This window comes from Falco cherrug, chromosome 12 (assembly GCF_023634085.1).
Source record: "Falco cherrug isolate bFalChe1 chromosome 12, bFalChe1.pri, whole genome shotgun sequence".
In the NCBI taxonomy this organism is placed as follows: Eukaryota; Metazoa; Chordata; class Aves; order Falconiformes; family Falconidae; genus Falco; species Falco cherrug.
The window spans coordinates 13,197,148-13,210,585 of NC_073708.1; the positions used below are offsets into that span (position 1 = coordinate 13,197,148).

General features: G+C 41.6%; 1 protein-coding gene across 4 annotated transcripts in view; it reads left to right on the top strand.

The window, feature by feature from the left end:
• Positions 1-8,895: 8,895 nt before the first annotated feature.
• The window catches only part of COL11A1 (collagen type XI alpha 1 chain), a 160,305-nt gene continuing 155,762 nt past the window's right edge, over positions 8,896-13,438 (top strand). For 2 of the 4 annotated variants that reach the window (XM_027798171.2, XM_027798170.2), the window contains exon 1: positions 8,897-9,342. In XM_027798171.2, the coding sequence (XP_027653972.2) occupies positions 9,228-9,342 (115 nt within the window). In that variant the 5' untranslated portion in view covers positions 8,897-9,227. Of the gene's footprint in view, positions 9,343-13,438 lie in introns of all 4 variants that reach the window. The other 2 variants (XM_014287417.3, XM_005434160.4) reach the window with 2 other exon arrangements.

Sequence of the window (13,438 nt, forward strand, 5' to 3'; positions counted from 1 at the left end):
TTAATTTGTCACAAGTCATAATTAGAAGTGAACTGTGGCATGTAGATATTGGCCCACCGCTTCAAGAACAAAACTGATTAAAGCAGAACTGATCAGGGAGACTGTCTGATAATAAGATAAACAGTTGCCAATGAGAGTAACTGAGCCTGTCCAAACTGTCCCCTGTTAGTTCCCCCAGCCCACATATCTGTTTCAACTGGTCTGCAGCAAAAGGAAGTCTCACATAAATTGTAAAAACAAACGAATGAAGGAACCAATTAGATACCAGCAATTAAAGGCAAATATTTCAATGTGTTGTGTTGCAAAATCATGACAGACTTATAATAAAAGGTAATTTTTAGTTGGCCGTTGAATAAATTCAGAAATGGCAATCAAAATGTAGATTTCTGACAGTTCTGCTGTGTAATGGTAATATCTAAAAACTAGACAGAAACTAAGAAACTAATTCCTACACTAAATATATATGTCTCATTTTCAGTTGTCCTAAATGAGGAAAATTCTGGTATCCTTAATGTGTTGTTTTAGGAGACATATTACACATTATACTAATTGTTCTTCTTTTTTTTTTTTTTTTTTCTCTTTCTCTCTTGAATTAAGTATAATTATGCTTACAACAGGCTATGGTCCTGAGAAGAAATTCATGCAAATGAAAAAGAAATGGTGGGCTGCTGTATCAATTACACTGCACTCTGCTATAGAGCATCAGTAGGTGAACCTTGAAAGATTAGGGAGTTTAATTGAAATAAATCCCAAAAACTTCAGCTGAATTACCAAGTTGAGCTGGCAATGCTGCATGATACTTGATACTTCCTGCTGCTTGCTGAATAGAATGGAAATGTTATGTTGTTTATATGCTGTAAAATGCTATTTCAGCAATATTTTTCTCTCTACCAAGGGAGGTGCAGGAAGATCAGACTATTCTACAAGACAGTCATGATTAAAATCCAGCAAAGTTAATGAGAACAGGAAAGGCAGTGATTGCTGCTTTTCTTCAATGAACTTCATAGGTTGATAGAGTTTTAACATTCTCTTCTAACCTAAGGCCAAACACATAGCACATTCCCAGAAAAATTCCAGTCAGAAAATCTTCCATTCACAAATGCATGGTCCTATGGATTCACAATCCACAGAGAAACTGATGTCCCAGTCATACCATATGCTGTAATAGGTCATCTATATCAACATCAGGACAGTGCTTACTTTCGTGTATGTAAGGCTATGTCAAGCAAGAGAGGAGGAACTTCATAGAGAATTACAAATTTGTCAGACTACATCTATCAATGAAAAGAACAAAGTTAATGGAAAAAATGTGGTCCATAATTGTGGCAATATTTTATGTAAATGCAGTCAGTTAGTTTTCCTCTCATATAACAATATAGATGCACACTGATAAAAAGGAGGGTTGGGGAGCAGAACAGGTGAAGAAGGCAACTCTGTGACATGATACTATCATAGTAGCAAGAGGGTAGGGGACTCAAGGAAAGAACAGATGCCCTCATTTTGTCTGCACAGACAGGTCAAAGTCAAGCAATAAACTAGTTTTTTTCCAAACAATCCTGGTCTCCATTATGACTAAGTAAACAAAAGTAACAAAAAAACCCTGAAAATAATGCATTAGCTTCTGATAACATGAGTTTCTTTCGTCTCCCTTTGATGCACAGAGAATCTACATGGGGAGGGTTCTTCATCCTTCTTTTCCTAAATCACAACTCTAATCAGACCAATAGTCACAGCAAACGTGAAACTAAAAGACTGACTCCTATTACTGTCTCTGAAGCTCATCCAAAATCAGCTGAAATTCAGTCTCTCCAAGTGAATTCTTCTCAAGCCCTACTGTAATACACAGCTAGATTAACCAGCACTTACAACAAAAAAAAAGGTGATGCATTCTCATAACACTAGCAAGTATCTGGGAAAAGCAAGTCTTTTTTTACCACCTTAAGCACTAAACATAACCCTAGTCCTAAACATTACTTTCATTGCAGCAACATGATGGATCCGTACTTTTTTTTTTTGTGCTAAGTTGTAAACTTAGGTGTAGTCTGGTTGGCAACACTTACACCATATCTATACTAAGACAATGGCCCATGAAAACATCAGTTGTTCTTATCTCAATGAGATGTGCAAAATCCAACAATTACCCAGCATGCTCAAGTTTTCATTTCCTATATGATACCTCCTAAACACACCCCAACCCCTAATTTTATATAGTTATCCAAAAGAATAACATGATGATTCCGTACAACATCCTGTTACTGCAAGCTTTGCAGAACCTGGCTGTAAGCGTGGGTCTTGAAGATATTAGGAATCTTTAGGATTAATCCTAAATTCCTATGCCTCCTACCCTAACTCTTGCATTATTAATAACTACAGGATCAATTATGAGAGGAAAAGCCAATGGCTTCTATTCATATGAGCTGAGTCTTATTAATTCTTATTTCTGGGAACACTGTAGATTCTGTCATAAGGTATGTTGTTTATACTTAGTCATCCATTTCTAAAACCCTACCCTTAACCTGTTTTAAACACTAACGACCCTCTCCTCAGGCAAGTATTCCTACAGAGACTGACAGAGGAAAAGATAGTATAAGGCTTCTAGCAGTACCTGCCCAGTTCTCATCTCTGTAGCCTCTGAAGTCCAACACTAATTTGTAAGTTGTACATAGGAACCTATTGATGTAATACAAGACAGTATCAGTCTCTGGTTTTCATTTGTACTGTTTCTATGCTTACCTTCAGGGGACTTTGTAGAATAGAACATTACTCAGGGATACAGACATATTATACTAAATAACCTAACCTCCAGTGTAATAAAAGACTTGTTCAGATCTAGAGAATGAATTCCAACTGTAAAAGAAATTATAGACCCTTAGCTTATTTCTCCATCTGGTGTAGAAATACTATTTTCTCTTGAGGAAGAAAAGGACGAAAGGCTTTGGCTGCTAACTGCATTAGCAAAAAGCTTGCTGCCAAGATTTTTGCATTTATGAGAAATAAATTTACCTGTTGATACTTTATTTTCCTAAGCCTTAAAGCCTCTGCCTAACACTAGACTTATTCTCAGCCTACAGAGTCTAAAGCATTGGCTTCTGTCAGTTGGTATAAGGCACTGGCTTTTGTCAGTGCCTACCTCCTTCTTATTTCTTTGTTTCCTGTACGTTCAAAATGCAAATGGTAATTGTGACAATTTAGAATGCAAGTATCATCATTAAGCCCATTTCTAATAGTAGTTTTATTTTTAGGAAGGGCACCAGTTTCTACAGGAAATTGCAACGCAGTACATCAGGTTCTATTAATACTTCTCTGCTACTCATCTTTGGCAGTCTTGCATAGTTGAGCATTACTCAGGGTTTAGGACAGTTACGATTCTCAAATCCTAACACTATTACTCAAACACTAACTATAACTTGAATTAACTAGCACATAAGGGAGTAACATCCATAGTTAAAGACAATATTAGTTGATAATTTCTACCAACGCACTTAATGGGGGAACTTGTAGTATCATATCCTGAGCTCTTTGCTAAAACCATCAGCCTAAACCTAACTTTCATATCTACTTCCTAAACAGATAGCCTACTAGTTCCTATAGGACTGATACAGCTCAAGGCACAGGTTTCTATCAATACAATTACTATCTCAAAGGATCAGCAGGGTCCAGGAACAATCCAATTTCTTAAGACTTCAAAATCCTCAGCCCTAACCCTGTGCCACATCTTTTCCCCTATTAACAGTGAGTGACATGAATGCCTACAGGGAGAGACTTCATCAGGTATTGCTTTCTATCAACAGCAATCTCTGCAGTTTACAAAATCCAAATTCAAAAACAAAAGAAAATTTCCCAGACTGTGACCAAATCCCATATATAACCTCTCTTATATAAATTATGGCATGAAAAGGGCTGATCACTGTAGTTTAAATCTGTAAGGAGTAAAGGGTTTTCTGACCCAGGACCCTTCAAGCTTCTGGGGGGCTATCAGATCCACATTAAAGTTCCTGATAATTTTGTTTCCAAAATTTTATTTTAACTTCCTACAATAAACTAGTATCTTTACACTTCATATTCCAAACCACCGACTTAATCTTATCCTAATTCTAATTTTATGAAACCTGGCAGTTGAGTCCTAAATTCAGTTTAGGAAAAACACCGTACACCTTTATGTTCTCTCCCAGAGAACTCTAGAGGGGAGCAGGAAGTGATGCCAGAAGCAGAAAGGAAGGAGGATGTAGGAGCAGACAATAGAAAAGGAAGGAATGGCTACTAGGAGCCTAGGCATCCAGAAAGATTTGATAATTCTACATTGTAAACTACATGTTACTGCACAAGGAGGAAGCAATCAGCTGGCCTAGAATTTGCCTCAGTGGCACTGTGAAAAGGTTATAGTTAGGAATTTGTTAATGCATATTATTCTGTTTAACTTCTTTATACCTATCTGCAACTCACTTTCAGAGCACAAAATAAGTTTAATTTTCTTGGTTTTCTAAGTGAGGGCTTCAGCCTTTGTTTTATTATCAAACTTCCTTAAATACAAAAATATTCCTTGTTTCTGTCAACCAAGTTCTGGCAGAAGGATTATACTTATTTATTTATGAGGGATCATCCCTGAAGTAAAAGACAACAAAGGTTATTGTCTTGCTCTTATTCAAACTTGTTCTTATCTTCACGATCCTGAAGAACAGGATGCAATTTTGATAGTTTACATTTTTAACTCTCAACATCAACCATATCAACGAAAAGGGGGATAAATCCCTGCAGCAAAAGAGAGGTATAAGCTCCTACCAGCTACAGCCCCCTTCCCAAATCAGCAGACTGTCTGTTTCAAACAGTATGCATGCCATTTAATCTTCTAAATCCCTAACTAACCTTAATAAACTTTATTCCTTACACAGGTCTAGAAGTTATAATCTCTCATGTTGGTGTTTCTGGTGGCAGCTCCAACTAGTGCACATTCAGTTTAAAAGGTAAGGCATTTTTCACCAGAAATCACACAAATTCAGCCTTCAATATACATACAGCAACAACTATGCATCCCATTTGCAGCCACAGCACACCCCTGCTTTTGGAGCTGTGTAAGGTTGCACAGTGCAGCTGTACCAAGCCGCTCCAGCTTTTCCTATGTCAACTGATGAGGCTTCTTTACATTCTCAACAGGAAAAATATTAGTAATACTAATGTTTCTGTAAGCTTTTGGCACCTGAGCTAATGAGTACTCAACTATGCTGTTTTGTATCAAATTTATTTTACTATCATCTGTCCTTCCTAGTTCTTGGCAATCTGAAAGAAAGAATCAATGGAGACTGAGCCATTCCCTAGCCCAAAGAGTTTGGTGAGGGAAAAAGCCTTGGCTTCATCCTGCAAAACCTTAGACAATGGAACTCTGAGAGTTCCGTGAAACTGTAAGCTATTACTGGTAGTAGCAAACGGTATATTATACTTCTTGAAGGTAGAATCATGGAAATAATTACTGTAGTTCATTTTGTCTATGTGCACACATCCATATATTTATCTCCCTTTAAAACTACAGAAAGAAGCCCACCAGCATTTCACCTAGCAGAGCTCATTCCCTAACATCCATTTGTAAGACATGGTTTTTTGCAAAGGTTCACTTCACTGAAGAAGCATAACTCACTTTTTTCCCAGTATTAATCATACAACAGAAAACTTAGAAAACACAAATCTGCACAAGAACTGAGACAAGGATGAAATACCCTACATAAATCAAAAGAATTAAAGTCATAGAGAAGGCAATGAGTGATGACTTTTAAGACAGACATTTATTCTGTGGTATTCACTTCTACTGTGAATACTTCCACAGTATTCTGTTCACTGTGCTGTGAACAGAACTGGAGAGAAACGTTCAAATTTTAGAAGGCATCAACATCTGTGTGAAGCTAGAAACAAAGTCAAGTTAATGTCCCTGAGTGATGATACATGGAAACAACAATAAAAGCATACTCTTCCTTACAGTGCATTGGTTATTCCCAGTGAAATCACCCCTTTATATACAGAGAGGTCTCTTGCTTTTGGTGATGTCAAGGAATATGCTATGAAAAACACAGCATGACTGCAAGACAGCCAAAGAACATAACATTTACAGTTACATTTCATTATGGCGCCTATAGTCTGAGGAATGTGAAAGCACGGCTGCTGTGATTTTCTTGTAAACTATAGTGGTCCAAGAAAACATATTCTCTTCCCGATAGTTCCTAACCCCTCCCCCTCTCTGCCCCAAAATACAACAATGACCCATCTGTGCACATACAAGAGAGCAATTCCTAATATTAAACATGGACTAATCTGCCAATGTTGATGTATCAGGGACAGAACATAATGAATGTCACAGTGCTTAGCCTTTCTTTTCACTAAAACTGTCTTGAAGAGTAATGAGGAACAAGAAAGCTGACGGAAAGAACAAACCACTGTGGATCACAGTCGATTTAAAAAATAACATTATTCTCTTCTGGTTCTCTCTGAAAAAATATTCATGTTTTAACCCTCTTTCAGATTCAAGAGAGAACATATTTCTCCAGAAATTACATTTAAGTGTTGAAATTTTCTACTAAAAGTTTTTTAAGAATAATTTTATGGCACTCGTAAAGCTTATCTATGCTTTAAATTGTTATCTATTATTTTGACATATTTTCATTGCACCTAGGCTGCAATTACTTCACTCTGTAACACCATCATAGCAATTAAGAAGATTACAAACAATCACTAAAAGAATAAGTTAAAAGAAAATCAACTTTAACTGATTTTGACAGGCTGCAAGATGTGGATCTTCACCTAAATGGCACGCAACTTTTCTCTTGTAAATGCAGAACCTGATGGTAATTTATTACATGTCCATGTGACTTGATATGCCCGCATGCAAAAATAACCGAGCTAGCTCTAAAAAAAATATGGTTCTGGTACTAGAATTAATATAGAATTATACAGGATTATATACTAATATAAGCATGCTACCTCACCTGAATTAATATATTTTCCTTCTAATGCCTCGCAGGGATCTAAAATTATGCCAAGAACTCAGCACTTCATCATATTTGTTCTGCTTCAGACTGATGCAGGGCCACAAAAATCAGTGGCTATCCTTCCACTGACACTTTGGGGGCTAAACCACATCTCCTAAAATTTCCATAATGGTAAAGGCACTGTCTTAATTTACTATTCTCTACATTGTGAGAAGATCTGTTCTTTTTCACCACCTATGTGAAATACTTCCATTTCCTATCTTGGGCAGACACAAAAATCTTTCTTTTTACTGTTTTTTTTTTTACTAAGATACAGTTTAGCTGTATTCATTTAGGCTAACAGGAAAGCTCAACAAATGTCAGAGGCGACAAAGTAGCAAGAATGGTGGTGACAGAAAGATGTGTAATTTATAAGCATTAAGAGGAAACTTGAAACTTCATACCATATGAGATTTTCTAATGACCAAGTATTAAGTAAAAAGAATAAATTGACATTGGAAATACCTACATTGTAATGAAGGAGGATGAAACATCAAGGAATTAACTTGATCTCTTCTGAGAAGCATCTAGTAAACGAGTGAGAACAAGACAGACTTGTAGGGCAACAATAATAGTACAAATAATTAGTTCCTGACTTTTGGGGACCTGTATGTGATTAGGGTTTAAGACAGATAATTGTAAGACCAGTTCTGAAGGAGTAAGCTTTGATACAGAAAATTGGGCTAGACATGGCATTTTGAAGTGCCAGAATAACCTTGTGCATCTCTTCACAGAATGGCACCCAATGCACAGCATTTGAGAGCTTAGATGTAACGGTGCTGTGCGCCTCAGTCCCCTCATTTGTACATCTAATGACAATGATGCCAACTTCAAAAAATCAAGGACAGAAAGAACTATATTAATACAGTGCAGTGAAATGTAAGATATAGTAGGAAAGGATAATACACTTCTGAAATTTCATTTGACCTGTAAAAGCAACATGTATATTGTGGACAAACCATACGTTTATTAATTGATGTAAGGCATGAAAGTAGAAAGATCACAATGAAGGCAGATTTTAAAAAATTGATATAGACTTCTACTGAAACGTGACCATAGTTCTCTCCCATTTCCTAGGGGAGCTGGGGCAGAACCTGATCCCTCCAGAGGATCTCGACTGGACCTGCTGCAAGACTCGACGTTCCACCACCTACGTACAGGTCGGTCCCCGTTACCGATCGCTGCACAAGGGGGATAGCAGGGCAGGAGGGGGCACGGGCGGTTTCTCGGGGAGGAGCTATGGGAACCCTGCTCCCCGATTTCCAGGATGTGGTGAGAGGGGAATAGGGACGCTGTTCGGTGGCGGGCTTTTCCATCATCACACCTCTCCCTGCTTCCTTACGGCGTCCCGAAAGCGAGTCCCCCAAGGCTGTGTGAGCTCAAGCTGCGCCCGCCCGAAGGGCCACCCCGCAGCAGGCCTTCACCTCATCGCCCCGGCGCCTCTCTCGCACATTTCTCCCCTCAAGCACCCCCACCCGGCGTCCGCCTCCCGCAGCTTTCCGCTTGCCCCTAGTGTCGCTCCCCAGCCCATCCCGCTCGCTCCTCCACCGCATCCCCGTTTCGCGCCGGCCGCCCCTCGCTCGAAGGGCAGCCGCGGCCGACACCGCGCATGCTCCAGGCGCCGGGGCCCGCGGCGCGGCGTGGGGCGGCGGAACGGAGGGGGCAGTGGTGGTCCGGTGAGGGAACCACCCCAGCGGCGTCCCCCGGCTCGCTCCCGCCCCGCCGCTCCCCGAGCGCTTTCGGGAGGGCCGCTCCCTGCCGCCCCGGGGGCCGGCGGTGCCGCTAGAGGCCGGTGGCCGCGGAGCTGCCGGCGCGCTGCCGCCGCGGCGGAGGGCGGTGCTGTGGGCGGCCGGGGGAGCTGCGCGATTGGCCTCCGCCTGGCGGCTGGCTTGTCAGTTGGGCTCCAGGGGTGGCCCTGGGAGCCTCTCGCCCAGCCCTCTGACGGGATGAAGCCTTTAGGGGGATGCGGCGCTCTTTGCATTTTGATTAAAGCCCCTCATCCCTCTTCAGTCTGAAGGCAGGGCACCAGGGAGGACGGGTCGGAGGGGCCTGCGCAAGGCCGGGCAGAGAGGGAAGGGGGGTGAGAGAGAGAAATCCCCCCTTGGTATATCACGTATGGCTCTATAGGAGAAATCATCTCTGGGAATACAGTGGAAAGGACGGAGCTGGTATAAATTGAAGGCACCTGGGTTTAATTCACACTTGTGGGTGCCCGGTATGGAGATGCAGAGATGGTCCACAAGGTGGAAAACGAGAAGGTGGCCCTGGGACTCGGCTGTAACCGTGTTCATCACCTTCGCTATCCTTCTCCGGGCAGCAGAGGTCAGAGGAGGTAAGAAAGCAAAGGGGAGCCGGGGAGTGCATCTACCCTCCACCCCTTCGGGAGAAGGACTCAGAGCACGGCTGGGGCCGTGTTTCAGAGGAGACTTGTCAGAGCGGCTCCCGGTGCTGGGGGGGGGGCGAGAGGGTAGGAAGGCGCTTGGGGCCGGCTCGGGGCGCGCAGACCCGCAGGGAGCCCCCGGCAGCACAGGCAGGGGACGGTCCCCCCCGGGAGCCGCGGGGGGATGGCTCCTGTTCAGCCTCAGCCTTTAAGTTTGGATGTGTTTCTAATGCGGTAAAGGGGATGCACTGGCGGGGTGAGGAGATGAAAGAAATACTCGCTGAACAGCGTGACTTCTCTTCTAGCACTAAACTCGGTTTTGTGGAGCGTGTGTACGGTTTTCAGTTTTGTTGAACTTAACAGAGTCGTTACTCTGGTCAAATTCATCGAGTTGTGGCTGAAATGGAGCTACAAGTATCTGCTTTCTTCTCGGGAGGGGCGAGGAAAGGAAAAGTTGGGGGGTGGAGGCTCTCTGCTCTGCTTTTCTCCATTCTCCGCTTCTTTATTTTTTCCTTTGCAAAGGGTTTCAGTGGGCAAAAAGTTTTCCAGAACGCGAGGAGAGGAGAAAATCTATTTGAAGCGGCCCTCTGCCAGGCGTTGAGAGCAGCTCCCGGCGGCAGCGGCGCCCCGCAGGTGGTGGGCGCAGCGCCGGGCCCGGAGGTGCCCCGGCGGGGGGCGCGGGGGGAGCCTCGGGGGGCTCAGCGTGACGGTCCCTGGGCTCCACACGGGCGGCGTCAGCGCCGCGGCGCCGTCCCCAGCGTCCTCCCCCTTTGCAGCTTTCCTGGGGGGATCGAGTGGTCCCTTAGGTGTCCGTGGACCTGGTGGGCAGGGTGCAGCCTGCCGGGGACGTGCAGTGGGAGCAGGAGCCAGACGGCAGCTTCAGCTGAAAGGAATCGCTGCCTCCCCCCGCAGTGCTCCCCGGCACGGCACAGCCCTCGGCCGCCCGCTGTGCCATCCCATCTGGGTGCCGGCGAGGTGCTCTGGCGTTTTGAGATGGGCTTTCACATTCGCGGAGCTGCAGTATATAATCTCTGGTGATGGGAGTGCTTTCCGCTCCTACCGGGGGTGGAAATGGTGCTTCTTTACCCTTCCCTCCCTCCCACCATAACCTGCAGGCGCATCTAGGGGTCAGTCTAGCCGGACTGAGGTTTTTATTTTTCTGTGGGTCTGACATCATGAAGGAGCTTAACGCTTCGAAAAGAAAGGCTTGATCTTTATGCATTTATTATTTTAACGAGGTATTTCTCGATCTGAATTCCCACTTTCTGAATCAACAGGCGTCCTGGAGGGAGCACGGTGAGGTGATCAGTTTCCACTCAAGTCCTTTATACCTGGACGCAACCTTGACGGTGTCAGATCAATCAGGGCTTCTGCCCCCTGCTGGTCCCGTTGCTGGCGGGGGTTGTAAGGGGTCAAATTTCGTCCCTGTTGCAGTTCCACGGACTTAACTGGGGTTGCCCCCGGGGTGAATTAACCTCGCAGAGCTTCAAGGGTTCAGCTCCTCATGACTATGTTGAAATAAGTTTCTTCGAGAAGCCATACTGTTCGCAAAGGCATGATAAATTTCTTACGCCACTTTTCATGTGACCATTCACAGTAGAACAGATTTCATGAAGTAGGATTTATGTAGATTATCTTTACATAATGGGTTGGATGCAAATGAAAAGTTAAAAGAAAATCTAAAGCCAAGCAGCTCAGGAAAAATCAACATAAGTTATCTGGTGCTTACTGAAATATATTCAGCAACATTAGGCAGACTAATCTGGTTTTGGTAACTGTTAAAAATTAAAAAGCTTTATTAAAAATCCTTCCTCTTGCCTTCTATATAAAGGACATTTCAGGAAAATAAAACTACAGGCTCCTCATGTTTGTCGAAGCATTCTGAAAAGAGCTTAGTTCTTGAACTTTTCTGAAATACAGTATGCCATTTGCTTAGAACCTACAGGGAGCTGTGTGTTTAGGGCTTGATCTGTTATTGAAGTCAGTAAGAGTTTTTCCATTGACTACAGAGGGAGTAGAATTTGACCTAATTTCCTAACAGAGTACAAGCGAGATATTGCTGACTCTTCTTTCATGTATTCTAATCTTATTTAAAGTAGTTAAAAGATAAAACAAGATATAATTATTCATATTTTTAAAGTAGGAGAGGGAAAATAGGGAGGAATAAAATAAAACAGCATACGGCCGCAGGTAAAAAAATATGACTAAATAAGAGTGTGGGTAGAATATGAATCATTGCCCTTATAAACTTTGTTAAATTAAATCCTATATTCAATTGTCTTTTCATAAACTACTCCTATGTAAAGAAAATTACATAGTGTATTCGTATAAAGTGTTAATTATATAGCAGCGGCTTCTTTTTAAGACAACAGAATTCATTCCATGTAGAGAAACCTCAAAAGATTCCTAAAATTCTTGACTTTTTTTCAAGTTTCTTTATTTAACACAAAAAAGAACAAGAAGTATGAGGTGTCTTTCATTGTACCAAGAAAGGGGGTGTGAAGATCTGATTGGGCTCTTGAGTTATTTCTTCTTCAGACAGAAAAAATTACAGAAGTGAGAAGAAACTGAGTGGGAAAACTGGTGACTCATAATTTGGTCAGCTCAGTGCCCACCAGCTCTTAAGCAGCTCTTTTTAGAAAATATTTTTGCTTTATGACTTGGCTAAAGTAAACAAAATTCAGTATTTTAAAAGACATCCTTTGATTTCCTTTCCCCTTCCTCACCTTTAATACTAAATCTGTTGGTAATGTGTTTGGTATGAATAAACTCATTTAGTCGAAATGGCATGGCTTCAACACTATAAATTTTTTGTAAGGGCCTGGCATCAATGCACTATTGTGATGCTGATTTAAATTTCATGGGCAAGAAATGAAAAATCAGTCTTTTTATTATTTATAAGCTTTTTTCAAGCAAATGGAAACCCAGCTCTTAATCTGAGTGCAAAAAGATTTAGAATCCTTACTGAAAATGAGGTTATGAATCTATATATAGAAAATACACTTTGGATCTTCTGTGTAACAAGCAGATTTGTTTCTAATATAGAATAGATGATTCTTACAGTCATCTTGGGAAATACAAAGGTTCCTTGTGCTTCCCACACACAGGCTTGGAAACTAGTGGGAGTTCTAGGTGCAGAAGGAATGCAGAACTGGGCCCACTACTGATGGCAGAAGGAGAGTTTTCTTTGTGGAAACACACTTAATACTGTTTCTTGTTTGTAATTGCTTGGTAAGTTACACTGGGGAGATAAGGATCCGTTTCTTGAATGACAACTGTTTAATGTGTCTGGCTAGTCTAAACCTGTACAAAAAGGTGTTTTAAACTAGTAAAGGAATAATTTCTCAGAACTGTTGGTGATGTAAAGCACATTTGATTCCAACTGATCAACTCACTTTTAAGGTTGAAAAAGAATATACAGGGGGTTCTCAGATAAATATTTACAAATTGAGCAAAAGTCATTAAATCAAAGGGCAATTTCACTAGATTCAGCTAGTGGTCCTAGCTGAATTTTTTCTGAGTCCCAGGGATCAGCAGGTGAAATGGTCCAGTCTTCCCAGTATAATGCAAGAGAGACCTGCATGTGTCTGTTTTTCTATATAATGTAGGCATTTTTTTTTATTATTGTTTCTAAGGTAAAATAATTATTTCAACTTCAGCAGCATACATCTGACACAGAAAAATGACTGGTATGTGTTGTAGATTCTCCAGAGCGTGAACCTTTACATTTAATTTAGGACACTTCACAAGGATCCCGGAAAGGACTATTCAGGCTGCAGGAAACTGTCTATTTACTAGCTCTGCAGAAAAGAAGTTTCGCAACTTCAGTTTTGTGTATATCTTAACAAATGTAGCTGTATATAAGTACATATAGAATACCCACAAATATTCAGTGGTTTTGGGTTGAAGTAATCTCTGTGCCTAGCACCTATTCCTGGAATGTCACTTGAAAAAAATCTTTGGTATAAAACCTTTCCTGGTGCTATGGTGCTTTCTGATTGCTTATTAAACAACAAAAAAAAAAACCCAAACAAACCAAAAAAACACA